Genomic DNA, 24249 nt, shown 5'->3' on the forward strand with positions numbered 1-24249 from the left:
AGACTTATTTTGCTTGAAAATTTCTCACTATCTGAGCAAAGTTCTAAGGTTTTTCAGCATATTTCCAAGAGAAACAAAGGAGAAAAAAAATAATGTATTTTAAGATGGCATTCTATTAGATACTGTGATTGAATGAAACATCAAGGGAATAGGAGCAGCATCTAGAAGCTCCCTTCCTGGCCTATATATTCATACAAACAGTAAAAATGCCATGCCAGTAGCCATCAATGTGCTCAGTTAAGAGAGAATTATCCCATAGAAGTAACAATAAATTAATCTAAGTATTATTCCTAAGTGTATAATAATAATAAAAAATGATTTCTATGTAACACTCTATTTCCTTTCTAAATTTTATAGACTCAGTGCTAACCTGAAAGCCAGACTGACATGAAACAAAAACTACATCCTGAAAAGAATTTTGCAATGGAATAAAATATAGGTCTTTAAAAAATATATGTATAAATTAGATGACAGACATAGAAAGAGATAAGTAGATCTTCTCCTCAAGCATCTGCTGATTAGAAGGGCAGATATTTATAACGGGAGAGACCTACATCTGATGCTCTTTCTGATTTAGATACGACCTCCCTCAGCTGAGTGCTTTACTACAGGGCTAAAGAGTCAGTGTCTCTCAGTATTTCCTTCTGCAGTTTTTGCCACTTTTATATATAGATAAACACACTGTGGACAGAGAGAGCAGGAGACTGATTCCAGTTACAGGTCAATCACTTAGTAGGCCAAGAGTCAAGTTCTGATTTTAAATCACCAAGACTGAAACTCAGGTCTCTTACTCCAGGTTACTCATAATGAAGAAGTGCTGTTGGAGGGGCTGGGGTGGTTCCTCTTTCATTTTAACTCTAAATTACATGTCAGAGCTTGAAATGCCAAAACAAGAAACTTCTTATTTCCATCAGTTTCATTAGAAAGGCAATCATTTAATCAAAGAAACCCTCACCAGGACTATTGGCAATTCATGTTCTTCATTAAACTAACACAGTTATTGTCAATGCAAGATTCTGCATTTTTAACAGAAGAAAAAACGCTAATTTTTACCCTGGAAAAGTCATTCCAGATTGCAGAAGGAAGCTTCTGATGGTTTTATTCATTCTGAAGTTGGCCTTCACAAACTAGCAAGGACAGTAGCTGTGATGGTAATTTTGCACTTTGGGTATTGTTCTTGGGTACATTACAGCTCCCGTTGCTATACCGTGTGAGCATCCCATTGATCTAGTTTGTTTCTCTAGCTGATCTTCCCAAAAACTCTGTATAACAGAGTAACTTTAGCTCATTCCATTATCAGACCATCATCTCTTAATCCTTCAAAACTTCAAGTGGGCTGGCTCACTCCTGAGCAAATCAACTAGTTCCATCCAGGAACTGCCCAACTGTCCTGCCCAGACAGGACAGTCCCAAAAGGAAAAGGCTAATTTCTCTTCTCAGCATAGTCCTTACACCCTACCCAGAAATCGGCTCTCACTCACACAAATGCCTCTTGACATACTCCTTTTACTCCTCTGGGGCTGCAGTTTGCCCCCTCAGCATCATACCATGAAAACATTAGTCTGGCATGCTAGAATACATTTAGGTATTATCTACAACTCTTTGAACTCAAAAAAATCACAGAAACATAATGATGTTTTAGTGCTACTAGAGAATCAGGGCAATTGAATGTTTTGCACTAAATTTGACACGGCTGCTTTGCTCTATAGGCTACCAGCCCAAAGCAGCACGGCCATGAGCCAGTCCAGGTCTCTTGCACAGTCCATGCACACAATACACCCAGATCTGAATTCCAGACATGGGTTTAAGGTCCAGATCCACAAAGTTTTTAGGAACCTAACTCTCTGAATTGATCTGTTCTGAAACTAAATGACTTGATCTAAGACCACAATGAAGGTAACAAAGCAAAGACCTAAACCAAGGTCTCCTAAACTTCAAATGACCTTCCCAAGTGCTGGATCCTCTTTCATTTCTTTACTAGTAAAGGCGCCATCTGTAAGGCATTTTACATAAATGAAAAGTGCATATCCCACACACACCACTGAACTGTCATAACACCAATCCCACTTTCAGCTGGAATTTTCAACTCTTGTAGAAAATTTCTTGTGCTGAAGTTTTTTCTCATAATTAGTAAGGGGATTTAAATTTTTTTTTTACATTGAAAATATAAGGAAAAACACACTAACATTACTTTTCAGCTGATTCTCTGCCATCAGAACCAAGTATAGGGACAAAAACAGGCTAACTAAGAAGTCAACTAGAACTGAAGAGAAACCCAGACCTACAAATCAGTTATGTGAGTCCATATAAGTAACTTCAGCTATTTCCTCAAATTTCACCACTGCTGTGTGGTAAGAAGTAAAATTAACCTTCCCATCCTCAATGGGATGTTGTGAGGATTAATTGGCTGAAACTCGTCAAGCAATATAATATAGTATTATAAGATACATACATATACATATAAGATACATAGTATCTTGTTGCAGCTTGTTTTCTTATACTACTAAACACAAATCAAAGACCTTAGTCTTTCCTGGAATCTGTGATCTCTTTCAAAAATTTGAAGATAATTCCTTTCACAGTGACATTTTTTCTATCCCAAACTGTATCTAAAAAAAAATTTTTTCACATCGTTATTTCTCAGCATATGCATAACTTAAAATACATGTATTAACAGGGCATATGGCATCTACTTGAACATTAAATTTAGAATCTTCTCCTTTCAAAATATTTGCTTATTGATAACAACTATAAATCCATCCTAGCAAAAATGATACAAACTTTTTCCTTTCAAAGACTCACACTCTTTTTTTTTCCAGTGGAGAATGCAAGAAAGATCCTTACAACTGCAGTGTAGCTACTTTCCAAACTACATTAGAGTGACTGATTTCCTGTGACAAAAACTTTCCTAGACTACTATTGAGTCTCAAAATGGTTTGTCCCCCATTAAAAAAAATATATATCTTTCCTACATTTGCCAAATCCAGTCCTTAAACGGTTTGGCATAACCAGCAATATTGTCATTCACTCAAATCTTAGAACTTTCCACAAAATCCCTACTGAAGAGTGCATCTGTTGTGTGTTCGCAGGACCCGCAGTTATCAAGGATTCCAAAGTGCACGTTATCAGCTGCTACGAAAGGACTATGAAATCTGTCATCCTTTGTGCACCAAATGTGACACTTAATAACCTTCAGCAAATACAGTAGTGCCAGCTAGGGTCACAGGAGTAGAGATTACACCTTCTGATTAGCTCTCCGTGTAGAGTATCATAAAATTTAAACTGATACATGGAGAATAAAGACAGATCTTAGTTTCATTCTGTGAAGACAAAATTTCTCATACTTTCTGTCAGAAAATAGATGCCTTTGATATGTGTATATGCTTATGTATATATACATATATATATTCTGGCAAGAAATAAAAAGACTCAGTAATACAACTTCAAACAGAAGGATTTAAAACTTAGAGAAGATACAAAATGCAAAGTTACAATTCCTGCATGTTTAGTTCCTATGGGCTCACTCCTGCAAGGCTCTGTACTATGGTCATGCTCCAATAAGGAAGTGAAACATGCCAGCAATCTCACTCATTTCAAAGGATCTACTCATATAATTTAATTTAAGCAACTTGTTTAAGCATTTCATTTAATGTAAAAGAGATCACTAAGCACATTGCAGATCCAGGACCCCTATGTCTAAGGAGAGTATCAGTCACGTAGTGTTAAGGACACAAAAAATTTTCCTTACCACACACGCAATTTCTGGTATTACCAAATTTAGTGAATGCTCATCCAAGTACTTGGTTATTTGGAAAATATAAAGTAGTCACTTGGGGGTACAAGAAATGGTTAAAAAACCAGAAAAATCAATAAACACTCTATTCTACTGCTTACAGGCTAAGAAGGTTTGAGTAGAAAAATGAAAATGTTTTCCATTAAAAATAAGAAGTGGGAATTTAGGAAACTAAGATAGTTCTGAAAACAGACTTTAGAAAAATCACTTGCTGTTCACATAAAACCTGTCTGACAGTGTTTTGACACATATCAGAGGTGAAGATTTTTCATCACTTCACAAACTCCAGCTAAAGTAGCTGCATAATAAAGGCTTACAGATTTAGAGAAAATGCCTGAAAACTGTCTGAACGATGAGCAGAACAGAAACTGCTCTGAGGCATGATCTCATTCTTACTGCCACAGAGATGTACTTGCCCAATTTCATTTCTGCAGCTTGGATGCTGCTGAAGTTCAAAGCCAAGGTCTCCTTCCCACAGAACTGCCAAGGGAAGACAAGCTGAAGATGATACAGCACCATTCTCCTCCCTGAGCATTAGAGCCTCCTATGGCACTGCCTGTCACCTGTCAGGGAACAGGGAACAACCATGCAGCTTCCTTTCATCACAGTGGCAGCAAATATCAAAAAAGAAAATATATTAGCTTACTTTTCTGTTAAAATAAGGTTGTACTGCTTCACACTTTGCAACCTACCTAAAAACTATATTGAGAAAGTTTTTCTCCATGAAATCCTAGTTAATTTCTAAGTAGCTAGACAATGTGAGAATATAATATTTCCTTGTTCAGCTGTTCTAGAATACAAATGTTAAACTCTGCATAAAAGATACATAATCATTAATGGTAACTCATCCTGGAAGGCAAATCATTTTAGTATCTACCCTGTCTGTTCCTGCGAGATAGAAAATATTGGAACAAAACAAATAAACAAACAAAACCAAAAAAACCAACAACAGGAAAGCCCAATTGAGAAAATTTGGCAGGAGTTTTTATGTTTTATCTAACTGAGCAATAAAACCATATTCCAGAAAAAAGCTAAAAACTGAACCTCAACTGCATATGTGTTCTTGAAACAAGCCAGGAATTGTGAACTAAGTTGCACCTGGCAAGGCTAATAGTTGAAAACAAAATATTAACCAGTAGTCGTTGATGAAATTATTGATACATGTAACTCACATCCAGCAGGTTTAAAATGTATTCCAAAATCTGCAGACACATCATAATATTAAGACGAGGCCAGAGTTGTAGGACTCATGCTTTTGAAATCACAACTCATACAGAAGAAGGTAAAGAATACACAGACAACTTGGCTCAAGCATGAATGCTGAAGATTTAACAGGATGACCTTAATTTCTTCTTAAAAAATAACCCCACCAAAACCACATGTACATATAGTATGTTTTAAGGTAAATCAACAGCTTTAACTGTAAACAACTAGTAACACCTTTTAATAAAAGGATTTTATTAGCCTTCAGCTCAGGTGATATTGCAAGTCAAGTGTTTAGTAAGACAAATCTGGATTTCAGGCAGCAGTAACAGAATGATGTCCTCATTTTTTTTAAGAATAATTTCTATTGTGTTTAATTTGAGGTTTTTTCCAACAGGTTGGCCAGTTGCTATAGTCCTATAGCTTGAACTGAATGTATCACTACAGCATACACCCCTTCCTCAGGCAATTATAAAGTGGAAAGTAAATCCAAAGTCAGTTATCAAGATTTCTATCTTAGTTACAAACACCTGGAAATTAGAAATTACAACATAATGGTGGGGCAGTAATAATTTTACAGTTATGTAGAGAGTGAAAATTACACTGTTTTGCGGACTGCAACTTGGTATGTTCACTCTTAGAGTAGTGCCAAGAACTAGATTAAACTCAGAGATCAGTGCTAAAATGCATAAAGATGGGAAACAAATATATTAAGCATTCAAGCTCTAATCCTAGGGAGTCTTGAGATACCAGATTTGAAATTCACCTTGTCAAGCATGTCCTATAAATCTCTATAGGGAAACAATCCAAAGTCCAGTGGGAAAATTCTTTCCACTAGTTTCACTGAGTTTTGGATAGGGCTCCAAAAACACCCAGAACTCAAGGACAGCTACAAGTGAGCACCCAGAATATCATTTTCCAATGGTATAAATCATTAATCTATGACTCCTAAAGTTCCTGAGATACCAGTTTATGTTGAAATCAAAATGTAGGATGGGAGGGAATAGGTACAGGGGTCAAGGGACAACAAGCAGAATAATACGATTTCAGAACGTAATGATTTCATGATTGGGGAAGAGCAACACAAACAGTGTCAGAGCCCATGAACTTTCCCAGAACCAGTAATCAGAGCGATATTTTAATGACTGCTATATGTGTGGGGCAATAAAAGCAGACAATTTTATTGTGTTGCATAAATAGCCAAACTGTTTACTCTCCAACTTTTCTGGTAATTTAAGCACAAATAACTTTAAAATTTTAACACTGGAAAAATTACATCAATTCAAAAAAACCTAGATCTTAGTTATCTGCAGTGTCACATGGTGCATGCACACAAGCTGTAAACCTGAGAACACGTACAGTAAGCATTTTCCAACTATATAGTTCTACGATTAAAGCAAAGGTCTCCTTAGTGTTGCAACACATCCTATGTTGTGAAACAGGAGCAATTTGTTTAAGTGACAAATGAAAACAGCTTACCTAATCCTTTTAGAAGATCCTATCAATTAAGAAAATAAGTGCTAAAGGTCTTCAAACGAAAAAGCCCACCTTACAAAAAAAAAATGTGTTTTTCATGATATTTGTATTCAAACACAGCAGGAACTGTGGAAGTCTAAATAAAACCAAGGTAATTACACTGGCTTTTTTCTACACAGATATAAATTTAAATAAGTTTTTAAGAATACTCAGTTTGAGCCATAAGTGGCAGTTCTGTATTTCAGGACAGTTAATCAAATCCTACCATTTAGCATTCAATTAATTATTTTTTAAAAATCAGACTTACATTGTTTTTTCATCTCCTTAAGCTGATCCTTAAAATACATATATTTTTCATTCTCTTGAAAATCTGAGTCACTGTTCTTGCTCTCCATTTCAAGGAATTTTTCTTGCGCCAAGTTTTCTAAATCTGGTAAATTTTCTGGTTTTTCTCGTTTTACCTGTAAGGAATAAGAAATAGAATGTATTCATTATGACACACTTTCAAGACATCAAGCAAAAATTCATTAGCACGATCTCAGTTTCTTTTGACTACAGTTAGGCTTCCTGCTCTGAAGCCATAACCTCCAAGTTACCTCTATTTCAGTAAAAGTAACTGTGAAATGTAGATATTAGCTTCTCAGAGTCATTCAACTCACTTGCTGGATATTTCTCACACCCGCAAAAGGGAAAACAGAACTGACCCGCAGACAAATTTACCTGTGTAAATGGTGAAGGTAAACGTGTTAACAGGAACCAGCTTAACACTTAATGAGAATGAAATCAAAGTATGTAACTTTGTCCAGAAAGCAAGAAGATAATAGAAAATCTGGCATAACTTTCATTAAAGAGTTTTGTAAAAACCTCCACTCACTTATCACTTCAGAATCAGGTTTACAGAAGCCTATAATCTACATACAAGAGTAGTGTGATAACACCAACAAAAACAGTACAGCTAATGTGAAAGGAAACCACCTCAATTTATTTGTGCTGCGTGAACTAGAAGCACTAAGCCATACAAACAGGCAAAAACACAGTTTCTTGAAAAGCACCTACTTACAGCAAATACATCTGGAATGATCTGAAGAATAAATACTCAGAAAAGTGAAATCATCACACAGACAACATTAAGATATTCTAGGTATGCAAAAATTGCTTTGGGAACCCCCTAAAATGAGTAATTGGAGTTTTCTGTTTCTGAAGGCAACATTAAATTCTAGGGAACTGTAACTTTGATAGGTCTTCATTAGAACTAGCTTACATGTGGTAGGGACTGTGCTGTGCAATGATGATCAGCAACAGCACCAAGTCAGAAAGAAGGTAGACATCTGTCAAACCCTTACTGCTAAGCATTTTCTGAACCAGAAAAAGGCCACTTCTATCCCAAAATCATGTCAAAATATGACAATCTAAAGAAAAGGAGGTAAGCACCATATCTCCTAAGCTATTCTTCCCCTACTACACACATTAAATTCTGCCTTTTACCAGACCCTGACATTATTCATTGTGAAAGACAGGAAAAAAAATGAGCCTAATGAGAAATAAAAGCAGTCCACTTCATCAAATCATTTACAGGTTTGAAAGTTTACAGAGACCCTGGAAATCCTACAGAATATATTTTGTTTCAGGAGCCAAACAAATAATAAATGTTCATGTAAAAATGGGCTTAGCAGATACATAAAATAAAAAAACACACACTTTACTATTCCTTAAGCAAAGCAAAGTAATCTATAGAACTATTACTTCTTCCAAGGGAAAAGCCAGTTTGGCACATTTACTTTCGGCAGACGCAAGTTGTGGCAAGAAGAAAAGTGAGTAAAAAACATGCACTACCAGGTGATAGCATGAAGTTTTCAAACACACCTGGAGATAAAAGATCACCTACCACAACGTCCAGCTGCAAATGGGAAAGACTCAGTAATACTTTGGTACCAAAGGAACCCATTGACTATGATAGACTAACAGCATGTCATCTGAGATGCTTAAACAGCTGCAGGAGCCAGACAGGAGTGTAGAGTCCTTAACCCATGAAACCTGACCAAAAGAGCAATGGAAAACTGAGCATCCTGTGTGCCTGAGTGCTGTGAGGACAATCGGACACACTCAAATGATTTGCCTGTGCCAGCATCACAGCACACTGCTGCAACAAAAGGCCTATCACAACCCCAACCAGCATTGTTCAGTACTCAGCTGGAGAAGGAATTTGGCCATCAAGTGTACGCAAGAACAAAAAGGCAGTTACTAAATCAAAATTCATTTAAAATCCAAGACATTATAAAAGAATGCTTTGATCTGGACTCATGCAGTGCAAACATATTTCTTTCTGCAATATCATGCTGTTTTTACCGACATTCTCTCTTCAACATAAAATAACATATAGACACACACAAGAATAACAGCCCACCACTAAGATCTGCCCTGATGACAAATGAGAGCACTATGTCCAGATCCCATATAGAAGATCCAGCTGTGTATACTAAAAATAACCCTGAAGTGATTCTAAGAGAATTGCTGAGACTGACACAAAGAGTAAAATAAATTATGTAGACATTCATTACAGGCATCCATCAGTAGTAAAGACAATGCCAATAATCTTTTCCTCTCCACAGGGACCACATTACACATTGATAGAGTTACATCAGGATCTCTTTATCTTTTTCTTGACTCACAGAAGATTTGAGTGCAGATATGCATCAACATAGCATCTTCAATCATACCCTCAGACTGAGAGGTGAAAAGAAGGGCACAGCTAATGTTAGTTCAAACAGTGGTTCTCAACTCCAAGAATTAAGACTTTACACATATGAGCAGAGAAAAAGGCAGGAGCTGTAACTTGCAGCATTATGCTGCCGAAGAGGACGTATGTTTGAGAAGGTTCATTACATCACTCTATGCTGGTGCTACCTCACCTTGAGTGCTGTGTGCAGTTTTGGGCACCACAACGAAAGAAAGATATAAATTTGTTAGCGAGCACCCAAAGAGGGGCTGCAAAGATGGTCAACAGTTTAGAGGAGGAGCTGTACAAGAAATGGCTGAGGTCAGTCCAGAGAAGAGGAGACTGAGGGGAGAACCTCATTGCAGTCTGCAGCTTCCTCATGAAGGGAAGAGGAAGTACCTACCTCTGCTCTTTGGTGGCCAGCAACAGGATCCAAAGGAACAGCATAAAGCTGTGTCAGAGGAATTTAGGTTGGGTATTAGGAAAAGGTTCTTTATCCAGAGCCTGGCCAGGCACTGGAACAGGCTCCCAGGGAAGTGGTCACACTACCAAGGCTGGCAGAGCTCAAGAAGCATTTGAAAAATGCTCTCAGACACACGGTGGGATTCTTGGGGGTGTCCTGTGCAGGGCCAGGAGCTGGACTCAATTACTTTTATGGCTCATTTCTACCTCAGGATACTCTTATGATTCTATGATATGCACACGAATAAACTTTGTCTGTGCCACTGTAGAGCTACAAAAATTTGCATGAAGATATTTTACTAACCTCAAGAGAATGGTTATATAAAACTCTCCCTCAGCACCTAAATAATCACACAGCTTGATGCCATAGGTCTATCAAAGTAAGAGCAAGCCTGCTATGTGCTAAGGGCAACGTGAACAATTCCACCAGCTGTCAAGCGAATCAAGAGAAAAAAAAAGTTATTCACACCAGCTATATTCCCAATAGCTGTATTCCCAATTCCAATACATTACTAGATCGTGAGGACAGACCAGCACATATGACAAAGTCTCAGACAACCACCTCATACAGAAACCTAGAGTCAGGTGTGAGAGATGCTCAAAGAATGCACTTTCTTGTAGTTTAACTTCTTTCATGTTTACAATTTAAATTCAGTTTCTGTTCACCTCCACATGATTGCTTTCATTAAAATGATTAGTAGAGACACCATTCCTGACCACACTCAGTACTGTACCACACACATTCTATTACTGAAATACAAGGTAGACCTTCTGGAAGGTCAACACATCACAGGTGAATAATAAGGCATGTCCACCCACTATAATTAGAACCAAATACATTTTGCTGTGCACAAGCAATTTTTCTTTGGTGCTGTGTATCTTATGCCTTGAAGAGAGTTGAGAATGGTCTACATAACAACATAAATGAAAACAAATGAAAGAAGACATCCCATCAGTCCTAGATCCTCACAGTGGGACAGAACTACAACACCTTATACACTGCAACAGCACAACACCTTTTCAAGTTCATTGCAGTTTTCTTTAGTTCTTGCCACCCACCCAATCCTACTCTACAGATTCTTGATGGACGTAGGAATGATGAGATCAGCATAACAAAATGTCTGAGGACAATACAAACAAAGGGCATGGCTAATGGACAAGGCAAAGTTATCAGTATTTGGGGCACCAAGCTGGGGTCCTGTTCCTTCTTGTTCTCAGAAGCACATCAGATAAATGCGTACCAGAAGACCTGAAGTCATTGGCATGTTCAATTCCTCAGAATAAGTTACTTCACATGAGAACCATGAAAGACACGTTAAGCAAACAACTGTTCGTTTAGCAGTGCTGTCAGCCAAAGCCAGCATGCTAAGTAACACCTTGCAGTCATTAGTCAATCCATTGAGAGCTACATTGATTTTGAAATGGGGTGGAGGCATACACACCCTACAAAGCATCCTGGAAATTACATGTAACGATGAACTGGGAGTGTTCAGGACATATGGTGAAAAGAAGTATCAGTCACAACAGCTTGTTTACAACAATAGGAAAAGCAAAAGCATCTGCTGTGCCACACCAGCAAAGAACCACACGGGTTTTTACACAGGGGCTCAGCAATAAGGAGACCAGACATGTTATATATAACATACATATACATATATGATCTACCAGAAGTCCTGATAAGAAAACACATTTGCAAACACTAAAAACTTAATTGCTTAGAAAAACGTAGCTGTAGTTTAACTATCAAAATATACATTTACTCACGGCCTTACACCACACCATTGAATCAGAGTGATATATGCAAAGGGGTTTCTTTGACAGGTAGTGCTTATGAAATGAGCCACTTCATGACATGTCTTCTGACAATATCCATCTGTAAGGATACACCTTCCTCTCGTGGATTCTTCCACTGGGAGTGTGTCTATTCTATGCCTAAACTGTTAAAACTATGACTCAAAAAATCAGCGTTTTTGAAAGGCCAGCTTGCAGAGCCTAAGGGAAGAGTAAATGCAGGGTACTCTAAGGGACAGTCTGGGAAATTTTTATTTAATCAATTACCATAACCACCAAGTCAAAAATAAATCGTTCTGTTCCAGACCAATCTCAGAACGAGTGAAGCCAAAGGTACCATAGACTGAAATTGGATCAGTTTGTGGTATTAGTCTCCATACAGTAAGGGATCAGTGTCTAAACAGGCACAAATTAGCATAACCTTGCACGCTGCACTGCAGCATTTAATAACTGTCCTGCCCTGTCCCAAAACACTTCACAAACATTAAACAATTTAGCCTCAAACACCCATTGTGACATGTACCATATATTTTACAAATGGAGAGGCTGTTGCATTAAGAGGTGAATAACTTGGCCTAAGGTTGCACAAGGAGACTGCGGCAGAACCAAGAATAAATAAATCCCAGTTCTGTACTTTGAACACAAAGCCATCCTTTTACCTTCTCCTTTAGCTGAGGGAAAGCTCAAATTAACATGTGCATTTGGTTCACTCTCTATAAAGAGGCCTGAAACAGCTTGTGTCTGCTTGGCAAACTTTGTGATAAAAGAACAGCATTCTGCCTGTCACAGAAATGCTCCTCCAGTCTTTGCATTGCCGTGGTTCAGCATGTGACACTCCATGGTTATTTTTTAGCCTTTTTATTCTTCTCTCACTAGCACAGAAGTCCTTTAGCTGCATATTTTTATCCTGTCACTGTTCCAAGGTACTCTTTCTCAGGGCTGTCTTTTATGTCCCTGGTATTTGGAAGCTTGACAGTACCATCCATTTTATTTCTCAGAAATTTCTTGCCATACCTGAAACATGTTGGAGTTTCCTCTAATCTGTGATACAATCTATGAAAGAACTATCTCTTCAAAGAATTCAGAACTCTCATCATAGTCTTTCAAACCATGCATTATTTGTTCCCTGTAGTTTAATTCCTGTAAAATATGGACTTCTGAAATTTAATTTATGTCTATTACTGACATTTGAGTTTTGTGAGGTATAGAAACATTTCTGCTTGCTAATGAACTTTTAAAAGACCAAGCCAGCTGACAGGGCAGAATTTCTTCATTTTCCTGATTCTTTGTTGTTTCATTTATGATGATTAGTCACTCGGTGCTATAAAGCTCAGAGGTATGTAGTTATTTAGGTATTTAAATTATTTTGGGACAGCACAAAAAAGGTTATGGTGATCTTTCCACCTAACTCCAAACTCAGAGTAATTTAGACTGTATTTACACTACAGCTATGTGCCTCTGCATGTGGTTATGAAACACTGACAGCAGCTGCATCTTTTGAAGGAAAACTTCATACAGTTCCTGCCGGGATAGAATTTCTAACCTTTGAGAATTTGATTTTGTGAAGGAACTCAATCGATTTTTCAGACAGCCAACTTCAGGTCCTTCAGGACTAGGTGTGCCAGCTACTGCATCCTACAAAGACCCAGTTCAGAACCTGGGAACCTCACTTTTTCTGAACTGACATCACTTTGAAATGTCTGAACCAGACAAGGACATATCTAAATCTGCTTATTTCAGAGAACAAATGCCAAGAATTGACTGGCTACAACAGTAAGTATGGACACTGTCAAAACAGCCTCTATGAGCATCTCAAATCATAGAGAAAGTAACTATTCTTCCTTTACTTATCTCTGCTATGCAACAAAAGCAAAGAGAATGCATATCACTTTTCTTTCTTGTTTAAAAATTCCTACATCCTATTATTTCATCCTTACCTCACTAAATAATTTATTATTACAAATATGCAGCCTTTCAACACATATATTTATTTTACCTCAGGGCACATCAAAGTTTGCTGTGATTATTTATTATAACCAATTTTTTTCACTAAGAGGGAAAATAACATAGGAGCTAAGTAAATTTGTGGGTTGAGTCACCCATACACTTTGTGAATCATGTGAGAACCAACTCTAAGTGAGTCACCACTGTAACTGAATCAGGCTGCAAAATTTCAGCTCAACCTAAACAGTCATTTATTATTCTTCAATGGCTAGATTCAAACCCTTAGCAAATATCAGATCATTTGTTGATGCACAAATAAAACACTGCACTTGGAAACATCTGCAAGGACAGTCAAAAAGGATATCATCATTCAGCAGCAGGAGCTGCAGCATGAGCACAGCTCAGCTGCAGCAAGGATTGCCTAAGGGCCCACATCTGATTCAGGAGATTCAACACCTCTGTACACCATGGCTGCAGGGCTGGGACTCCAGTTGAGCAACACCTTTGCAGACTATTGTGAAATACCAAGAGAGGCAGATTTGTAAGGGCTGACCCACACTTATGACACATACTGCCTTAATAAACTGGGCCAGCACAACAGAAAATCACTGTCAGCACGATTCAAATATCCCAAAACTGCTAAAGTAACAGTATGAAGGTGAGGCAGGGCTGCCGGGGTTCCAAAACAGCACATTAACATAGTGGCTGTAGACAGGGTGTCCCCATAATAAAATTGCCTGTATCTTCCACAGTTTTCTTTCCCTACTTTAAACATAGCTGCACACATTCAACCCTTAAAAAGAAAATAAGCACTGAGGGGCACACACTGTTTCCAGGTATACTGGGATGTGTCCAAGCAAGCTCTCACAACTCCTGGCACTCGTCAGTCATTTCAGTAAGGCTATTCATGGACTTTGGCCACCCTGGCTGCTTTCTGTCTCCTGTTTAGAAAGGAACCGTATATATAGGGTGGGATTAATGCAAATGAGCACCAGATGAAGAAACAAAACTGCCTGTGTGTATGCAAAGTTTACAGCCTGAACAGCATCTCTAGGGGTTCCCATATGTTAGAAGTTCCACCTCAAGCAAAATGCTCTATTCCACAGACATTTTAATAGAAAAAAAATCTACCCATTTCTATTGTCCCCAGTTACTGACTATGGTAGAGAGAAGATGGTGAACCCTCATTTGTTTCTCTCCAAAACCCTTTGTGCATTGCTTTTAAAAGTGCAAAGGGGTAAAAATAAGCAACAAAAGAGGGTCTTACTGAAATACCAGTATTAAAACTACCTGCTACTAATAATGTAAAAATGGCTCACAAAAATAGCAGTAAATGTGAGTATTAAAGGTGAGGTTTTCCCAAGGTACCAAAGTGAAGAAAGCTCATGGATATTTAGTACCTTAATCCTTTCACCACTTCTAAAAGTCTATCATTTGCAAGGATTGTAAGGATTGAACTAAATATTCTGAATGACTTCAACAAAACAGAAATTCATCTTCATCTTCTTTTCTGTATGTTTTTTCCTACATAGGAAGTATGAACATGACAAAGCAAAAACTTCTACAATATTATGGTTCAAGGAGCAAGAGTATCTTCTTCTCCTCATACCTAAAAGTTCTACCATAAATAGAGTTTATATGAAGGTTTATTTTGGTGCACTAGAGATACACAGCATCTTGCTCTAAGTAGCTTTGCCTGAGCACAGATGAAGGCATGTAACACCAAAGTCAACTTATAACTTTATTCTTATAAAAATGTTGCTTTGTTTTAAAAGTGTTTTAGAAACTGTGAGGCAGATGGTGCATCTGTTTTGGCAAGGTTGATTCAGCAGATGCATCAGGCTGTTGAACCAGTTTACCAAGCTGCTGATTAATTCACATATTTAGCAAATACATTAACATGGATATTACAGCTATTTTTCTTTCTTTAATACCCCACTCAAACTGATGTGAATTTAGACATTGATTTCAGTGGCAGCAGAAAAAGGCCCTAAGGTGATTTCGGATTAACAACCTGTTTACTCTTGTAGGGCTCTGTTTGTTTGACTAAGATCACTAAAACCCGTGTTTTCTACAGTCTGGAAATAAAGGGCTAAATCCTAAAACAGTTCAGTGTTATCTTCAAAAGCTCCTACAAAACCCTAATTTATGCTAGCTGTGTAGCTTATTCCTCTATAAATACCAAATGTGACTTATCCTTTAAAGATACATAAAGCAACCATTTTTAAAATCTGTTGTTTTTCCAGAGGGATGTGTTCTGTATTCTTTGGGTATATCTCCAGTGAAAGTAAGGCAAGCTTTTTCAATTTTTACCCCTCTTGGTTTTTCTTCTTCATTCATCTGATGAAATTATTGTCCTCAAAAAGTTCTTCAGCACTGACAGCATTTCTTCTTCATACTCTCCAAAACAGTAGTGTCAGTCATGTCGTCATTTTTCATTAGGCATAAATGTAAACTTTACACTTTCAGGAAACAGCAGTATGATACCTTAAGTACAGACTCATGCTTCAGTCAAATTGACATTATCTGAAAAACATATATTCTGGATGAAACTTGCAGCCTATACTCACCAAATTAATATATATTTATTAATATACGGATCAGGACAGCAGTAATTCCATCAGAGTGAGCACCACCTTTAACACACAACAGTGAATTTAGTGATAGCACAAGGCTGCACTAAGCAAAACAAGCAAAAACCCGAACAAGTGCAACTGTACTAAGCCTCCCAATTTCCATATAAACTGAGAATACCAACCTTACTTATACTCAGTGGGTACAAATACCTCACTTGTCCCAGTCTGCGTGTGGTGGCAGAATTGCCTTTTATTTTGCACTTCACTGCAAAATGCCATGGAGACAAGTCTCTCCTTTGAGCCTTTCTACATATCACATTTTTCCATCCATATTAGTGATGTTTACTTATCCAGCTTCCTGTTGAGACAGCCCTCAATGGAGTTATTAGCCACTAAATCCCAGGCCTTACTTCCAGTCTTATCCTTCTTGATTTACCAGTTCTGGCTGACAGCTTGCGCCTCTTCCCTTTTCTTGCCAAACACTACGTGCTCTCCTAGTATGTGCTCGAGTGATTATTTTCCCTTGCACTGCACACTCTGAAATGGTAACATACCCTTCTGCTACATAGGTGTCACAGGATATCCCTGTTCCCCAGTTTTTACAGGTTCCCTGCAGGCAGACAGAGAAGTATGTTTTCAATGGCAATTCTTTTCCTCCTCTTTGCTTACAGGTCCATCTTTGTAACTTAGCTTCAGAAAAAGAATTGCATCAGAAAACAAGCACTTCAACTTAGCCTTTGCCTCTAATATGCTAGATAATGTTGCTGTTCCTTTGTAGTTACCAGTTTTTGCAAAGAGAAGGTGTGCTGTGTGACAGCCTGGATTAATCTTGTTTATATTACCACCCTACACATCCTTCCCGTTGACCTTCTAAAATCCTTGGAGTCTATCCACACCTTTCTAGTTATCTATCACAGTATCAAGAGGCTGGTTCGTGCCATCAGATAACTGATGATGCTAGTCTCTGTCACTCTACCTGTTTGATTTTCAAAACAAACACTTTACACTCTCTTTCTCCTGGTCTTCCTGCTGTGGGAAAGCTCCTAACATACATTTGGGAATACATCTTTAAATCCTTCTTCAAAATCCTTGTTTTACACCATTTTCTTTTATTATGATGCTTTTACAACTGATTGTTTCTGTGTGTCCTGCATGACTGAGCCAAACTTCCTGATTCCAGTGCATCCCTTCTGTAGTGAGCCTTGCAAAACGGGGTACTCAGAACTAGGACAAAACCTGAACAGATTTTTTGTTATAGATCATTACATAAGTATCTGCATCTTAGTTCAAAGCCTCATACTCTTAGTTCAAAGCTTCATACTCTCCATAATAAAGGAAACCTGAAAAACTGTGAACACTTAAGCACAATACTAGCAATAGCAATTCCTAACTGTTAAGTGGACTGGATTAAATCTGGTAGCTGCCTTTAGAATATGAAGCATACAAGAAGAGTTTTTAAAAACTTGTTTTGCAACTCTCTTGTGACTCTTGCAATTCATACACAATGCCTTTTTAAAAAGCTAAATGCAAATAATCAATCCAGGTTTAAAATTATGACTAGAAATTAAATAATATTCCAGCTCTCCAGCATGTATAGACTCCCCCATTGCACTCAAGCCCTTGATTTTATTATTGGAAGTAATTAAAATCAACTTTAATTTTTTAATAGTTCATATTTAAAATAAGAATTTCTGTAAATGAGACTGTGTGACTGTGAAGTAATTTACCCACGTCTTTAAAATGTGACAGCAAGGTAAGAAGAAACAGGAAAAAAAGAGAGTTCTCATCTGCAGTTTTAAGGCTGAAGAAAACAGTTCTGCCTGAGAGTCTACAGGGCAATAGGGAAAAACAGAGCACGAACCAGAACAATTCCTAAGTGGAGTACTCTTCGGATACACTGTTAAAGTGCTGTTTGTAAAAGCAAAATAAATTTAAAAGCTTAGCCTCAAAGTTAAATACGATTTTCTTAATATTGATTTGGATGACAAGAAAAGGTGTTAAGAGTAGAAATCTTATTTGTCTCTCCAAGAACTTACTGACACAGGATGACACACCTCTATGAGTCTGGATATAATACCAAAAAAAAAATCAGTACTTTTTTGACTATCAAAAACATTCTCATTATGCTGTCTGATAATCACAGAAATTTTATGCTGTCCATGATTAGAAACTGTCATTTACCATAAGATTTAAAAGCATAAAAAAGTAATTTTCTTCTAAACTTATCACTCTGTGCCTGCAGGTATTTTCTTTCTGTTATTTTTAAACATAATAGATAGATTTTTTTTTCTTATTCCTCAGTTTCTGCAATGCTATCACATTTGTCCCCCAAGTTCTTCCAAGCTGCTAGCACAAGCCCTATGCCAGCCAACTGTCTTGGTAACACCTCTCCTGCCATTTGAACTTCTCCCTACATCTTCCCGAATTTCCAGTCTTCTTACATTTAGGTTTTGAACTCAATCTTCCTTTTTCTCATATAACTTTGCTTTCCCTTTTTAGCTTCTTTTGAAGTTCATCTCATCACCATTCATCTCAATTTTTAGTAGTGCACTTTCCTTCTTATAACCCTATCAAACCTGCTTTTCCTTCATTTCTCTGACACACTGTATATCACATGCTAAACTGATTCCTGTCTTATTACTAGCCCTAATTATGGGATGCTTCCATTCTTTTATATATTACATTCTCACTGAACACCTGCTGAGTCACTGGCAAAGGATTTAGGGAGCAGATGCAGGTTGCCTCCCCTGCACACAGGGGACAGCAGTCTCACAAGAACAGCAGTCTACACTGACCTCCTCATGGGCTCTTTCTCTCCCAAGTGCAGCCACTTAGGTACTTAGGATTACTTTGCCCTAAGTGTTTCTGCTGCACAGTTTCCTCACAGTCAGTGACCTCCTTAAGTTCACCTCATTATAAAGTGAAAATACACTATCCAAAGTGGAACAGTATAACTCAGTGTAAGTAATTAACCTTGTAATTGCATCTCACAATTCAATAGGAATCTTCCTTATGAGTACATGTCACACCAAAATACTTGATCTGATTCTACCCAGTAGTTATTTACAATCAGATGAAATTCCAGCTACATCTCAGCCAATCATTTTATATTTTGGTCAGTTCCTGTAGTTTAACTATTATCAATTCCCATCAAAGAATCATTAAGATTGGAAAAGACCTCCAAGATCATCAAGTCCAACTCCTGACAATCACCACCATCATGGCACTAAGTGCCACATCCAGTTGTTTCTTTAAAATTTCCAGGGATGGTGACTCCAGTGCCTCCCTGGACAGCATATTTCAAGGCTTAACCACCCTTTCAGGAAGAAAGTCTTCCTAATGTTCAACCTGAACCTCCCCTGGTGCAGTTTGACGCCGTGTCCTCTTGTCCTGTCTCCTTTTGGCCTAGGAGAAGAGGCCAACCCCCATCTGGCTGCAGCCTCCTTCCATAGAGTTATATAGAGTAGAAAGGTCCCCTCTGAGCCTCCTTCTCTCCAGGCTAAACACTCCCAGCCCCCTCAGCCATTCCTCATATGACTGACTCTCTAGACCCTTCACCAGCTCCCCTGTCCTTCTCTGAACTCAATCCAGCATCTCAATGTCCTTCCTGAATTGCAGGACCTAGAACTGGACACAGTACTTGAGGTGTGGCCTCACCAGTGCAGGGGGACAATCCCATTCCCCTTAGTCTTTGTCTCCTGCCATGCCATATAGAGTCATTATAACATTTCTTGCTTGATCAATTTCTCTTCTTCCCCAACCTCAGTGGCCCCTTCCATTGTTCAAGGGATTTTAGTTTTGACAGGAGACACAGCTCACCTCTGAAAAACATAGGGCAGCTGATACGTGACCTTGTTTGTCAAGTTCATGACAGAATTCCTGTGATGAGCAATGAGGAATCTCATCATGTTATATAAAATACTACATGCTAAAGAACCAAAGAAGAACAGGACAAACAACTCCCTGAGGAAGTTATGGATTGCAATCAGTAAACAAATGGATCATCAACTGGTCAACCAGTTAATTGTTTGCATGATAGAATAAGACATGCCTGCTGCAAAGCTAGGTAACAAATCTGAAGAAAAAAAAAGGAAAAAAAAAGAACACCCAACTCACTGGCAGAAGAAAAAAAAACAACTCTTTTGCAGAGTCACTAACTCAAAAAGGAATAATTAAAACTCCCACTTCAGAAGCTGCCACTTTGAAGTGGAACTGCAGATCTCTATTTGCATATTAGGAACGCTTGTGTCGATTTCCATGCTCCATCTGGCCAAGAGATTGCAGATGAGGATGACAAGGCTCTGAATTAGGACAAATCAAATGGATGCAGACTCATGAAATCCTGCAGAGATAATTATCAGGCTCAAGATGATGTAATTAGTATATTAGCATGGTTTCCTCCTTTAGCAGTAAATACATTTTAACAATATGTAATGTCTTTATGTCTGCTATTTAATGTGTCAGCCTTGCTTAAACCCCTTTGCATCCTTCTGTTTGGTCAGTTGCACTGTTGTAACTCCCTACTTTGTCACAGACAACTAAATGCACAAAAAGATGTTGTAGCAAAGATGCAAACTGTAGTACTAAAGCTTTAGAGATCTGGCTATCCAAAGAAATCCCCTCCCTAAATTAGACATTCAGACCTTGTATGAAATAGATGGAGAAAGTCAGTGTCAAAAAACAGGAATCACAAAAGCCAGCTATCGAAGCAGACTGTCTAAGAGACAGGGAGTTCTACTCCTCTAATGGCAATGACTGCCTCCTCCACAAACCCTTTCCTTTAGTCAGTTGCTTAAGCCAGGCAAATCCTTCCTCATAAACAATGAGGAGAGAAATCCACATACTATCAGATTTAATATCTTAGTGGTTAAAACAGTCATCAGTAAGGTGAGTGACCTGTTTTCAAATCTCTGCTTAGCCCATATTAGTTGTCCTAGCCCATAGGCTATTGGGTATTCAGGGGTAAGACATCTCGATCTCTCCTGTTTGAAGTTGTTCCACTTTGTATAACTAATTAAAAGATAATTGTAGCAAGTATTTGAACCTGACTCTCCCACATCCCACGTTATTGCCTAACCATTCAACTGTGGATTCAGTTTCTCATTTTGTTTCTTACATCATGTAAGCACTTTTGAAAATCCTGCTCTCTGCATTTTACATACAAATATTTACAAAGCAGAAAGTTATTTTCATTTCAGAATTACCACTACAAATATCTCCCATTCTTCTCCTATACAGTCCCAGCTCTCTTGCTCAGTGGTGAAAACTAGCAATTATATAGGTGGTTTTTTTGTTTGGTGGTGGTGGGTGTTCTTTTTCAAACCTTTTCGCACCATACAACCCCGTTGTGCAAGTACAAAATCAACTTTTTCTGTGGTTCTTAGCTTTCATTTCTTGCTTGAAGAGGGTGATGAGAAGCCTCAAGCAGTATTCATAGATAGCAGAATAAAGGGATATTGATATTTCACAATGATTGATGATCGCTCCTTGGAGTCTAAAAATATGGTATGTGCTGCAGCAGGCACATGAGGTGATGAGCAGCTCTCTGCCCTAAAGAGCTCACAGAGTAAATGATGGACCTGGCACAAAAGCAAAGACATGGTATCAACCACACATCGGGAGAAACACAGATTACAAATCCAGCATAATGACGCACAAGTGAAAGCTTGCAAGGTGTTTCAAAATAAGGAGAGCCTGGCAATACAGGCATTTGTTCAAGGAATGTAAGGGCACTGTGAGCTAGAGAAAGACATCAGACTAGGGAAAAAGTACTTCAAGAAGTAGCACACATGATAAAGTAATTCAAGGAAGGCTGTTCCACTGGTCTACACAAGCAATGCATGTATACATTTATTTTACAGTTATCCCAGTATAAAACTGGCAGATCCTTTTTATTTTATTTCAGCTTACATGTTGTCTATGAGAATTCAAAAAAAAAAATAAAATAAAGGAAAATCCTAGCTAAAAAACCACAAAAACAAAACAACACAACACAAACATGTATAAGAAAAGCAAGACTGCAGAGAACACTGATATAAGTATTTTAATTCTGTTACAGGCAAAACCTCCCCCATAAACAAAGCCAGTTTCAAAATGTGAAGTAAATATAGTCTGAGATGAGGAAAATTTTAGAAATGTTCGGTGAACACTGAGTTAGGAAAAACTAAGAGTGCAACACCAGTATTGTGAAATGTTAAATGCAACACTACACAGCAAGCAGTTGAAGAACTGATTTGAAAAAAAAAACAACAAAAACCAACAAAATTTTGGCTCTGCAAAGACACACTGGTTCATGTAACTTTCCCAAAATGTTTCTGCGATACAGCATCCTGTTAGTTTTCAGTTCACAGGAGTTCTTCCCTTTTGCAGAGGCTTGTGCTGATACAGGCACAAACTCCTAGAACAAAATGTTAGTCTTTTACAATATTTAATTTTTGTAGAGACTTCAACATTTAAATATGTCATTACAAAATTAAATGACTCAGTATAGATGTAATTCAGATGTACCAAAATGCATTAGTCATTCAATAAAAGAGGCGCTGAGATTTTACTAAAATCTCTTTACAGAACAAAATAACATATATTTACTGAATGGTTGTTGTGAAAAAGCACATAAAACTAAATCCTGTATAAACCACCCTAATTTGCCTACCCTGAAATCAGGACAGCTAGTTCATGACCTGAAGCAGCACAGCTAACTCACATCCATCTTCCAACCCATGTTTTGAATAGCAGAGTAAGAGGAAGCAATATGTGATGTGATCCCAAAGCAAACAAACTGGGCAAGAACTCACTAACCAGCAGCAGGGAGCTTCCTGCCAGGTGGGATTCTCACTAGGGGCAGAGTTAACTTCCATCAGCTTCCTATTCATGTAGATGAGATGGTGTTCCTTAGGGAACACCACCAACAAGGAGCCCTGCTATCAGGGCACAAAACCAGAAGCAATGCACTATTAATATTAAAACTGCGGATTGCAATGGATTGCAGGGAGTGTAAAAGAAATCCCGGAGATGCCACCAAGAAGCTGCTCCCAAACAGTGGTGAACACAGTACATATCACCAGTGGTCACCGATGGTACTTTGACAACTCTGCCTCCTTGGAAGTGGTGGGGGTACACTCCACCATCCAAAGCTTGGACTGCTCAGCTGTCCAGGGCTCCTCCCAGGGTAGGCAGCCATGGAGCCATGCTCAGGTCAAATCACTGCTCTGCTCGGTGAGGAGCAGCCAAGAGAAGCCATTGGGCTTCACTTCAGGGGTGCTGCTCAGGAGAGCAGTAGGGTCTTTGAAAAAATTTCTCCAAGGTATAAACTTAAGCTCCATTGGAATAAGAATTACAGACGTCTGCTAGAAATACCACACAGAATAGAAGGAACAATCCAGGAGGTTCTTGGAGTGTGTGGAAGAGAACTTCCTGACAAAACTGGTGAGGGAGCCAACAAGGAAAGGCAGCTCTGCTGGACCTGCTGTTGTGAATAGAGAGGGACTTATGGGTGATGTCACAGTTGGAGGCTATCCTGGGCATGAGGATCATGTGACATGATGACAAAGGATAAATAAAAGGCAGAGGTATTTAATAACTTTGCTTCAGTCTTTCTGTTTTTCCTCAGCTGTCTGAGCTGGAAGACAGCGAGCACAATGAAGCCCCCATATCCAAGGGCAATTGGTCAGTGACCTCCTACAGCACTTAGACACACACAAGTCCATGGAGCCAGATGGGATCCACCCAAGAGTATTGGCGGAAAAGCTGAGCAAGCCACTCTCCATCATTTGTCAGTATTCCTGGCACAACGGGGAGGTCTCAGTTGACTGGAAAGGAATCAATCTACAAGAAGGGCAGGAAGGAGGATCTGGGGAGTTACAGGCTTGTCAGCCTAACTTCAGTGCCAGAGAAGGCTGTAGAGCAGATCACCTTGAGTGTCAACACATGGCACATACACGACAATCAAGGGATCAGGCCCAGACAACATGGGTTTGTGGTGAATGGAGTTAAATCCAGCTGGCAGCTGCTCACAAGAGGTGTTCTCCAGGGCTTGGTATTGAGGCCAGTCCCATCTAATATCTCTATCTATGATCTGGGTGAGGGGATCAAGGACACCATAAGTCAGTTTGCAAATGAATGTTAACACTGAGGTGCTGGTACATGTCCAAAGAACGGCAACAAAGCTGCTGATGGAGCTGGGGGTGTTTAGCCTGGAGAAAAGAAGGCTCAGGGGGGACTTTATGGCTCTCTTCAACTCTCAGAAAGGAGGCTGTAGCCAGATGAGGGTTGGTCTCCTCCCAAGTTAA

The 24249-nt window shown here is 38.6% G+C and overlaps 1 protein-coding gene across 2 annotated transcripts in view; it reads right to left on the reverse strand.

The window, feature by feature from the left end:
* The window catches only part of NSMCE2 (NSE2 SUMO ligase component of SMC5/6 complex), a 128108-nt gene that overhangs the window by 60674 nt on the left and 43185 nt on the right, over nucleotides 1–24249 (reverse strand). For both annotated transcript variants that reach the window (XM_086875219.1, XM_086875193.1), the window contains exon 4: nucleotides 6780–6933. In XM_086875219.1, the coding sequence (XP_086731345.1) occupies nucleotides 6780–6933 (154 nt within the window). The remainder of the gene's footprint in view (nucleotides 1–6779; nucleotides 6934–24249) is intronic.

The sequence above is a fragment of the Cyanistes caeruleus genome, chromosome 1 (genome assembly GCF_971803275.1).
Source record: "Cyanistes caeruleus chromosome 1, bCyaCae1.hap1.1, whole genome shotgun sequence".
In the NCBI taxonomy this organism is placed as follows: Eukaryota; Metazoa; Chordata; class Aves; order Passeriformes; family Paridae; genus Cyanistes; species Cyanistes caeruleus.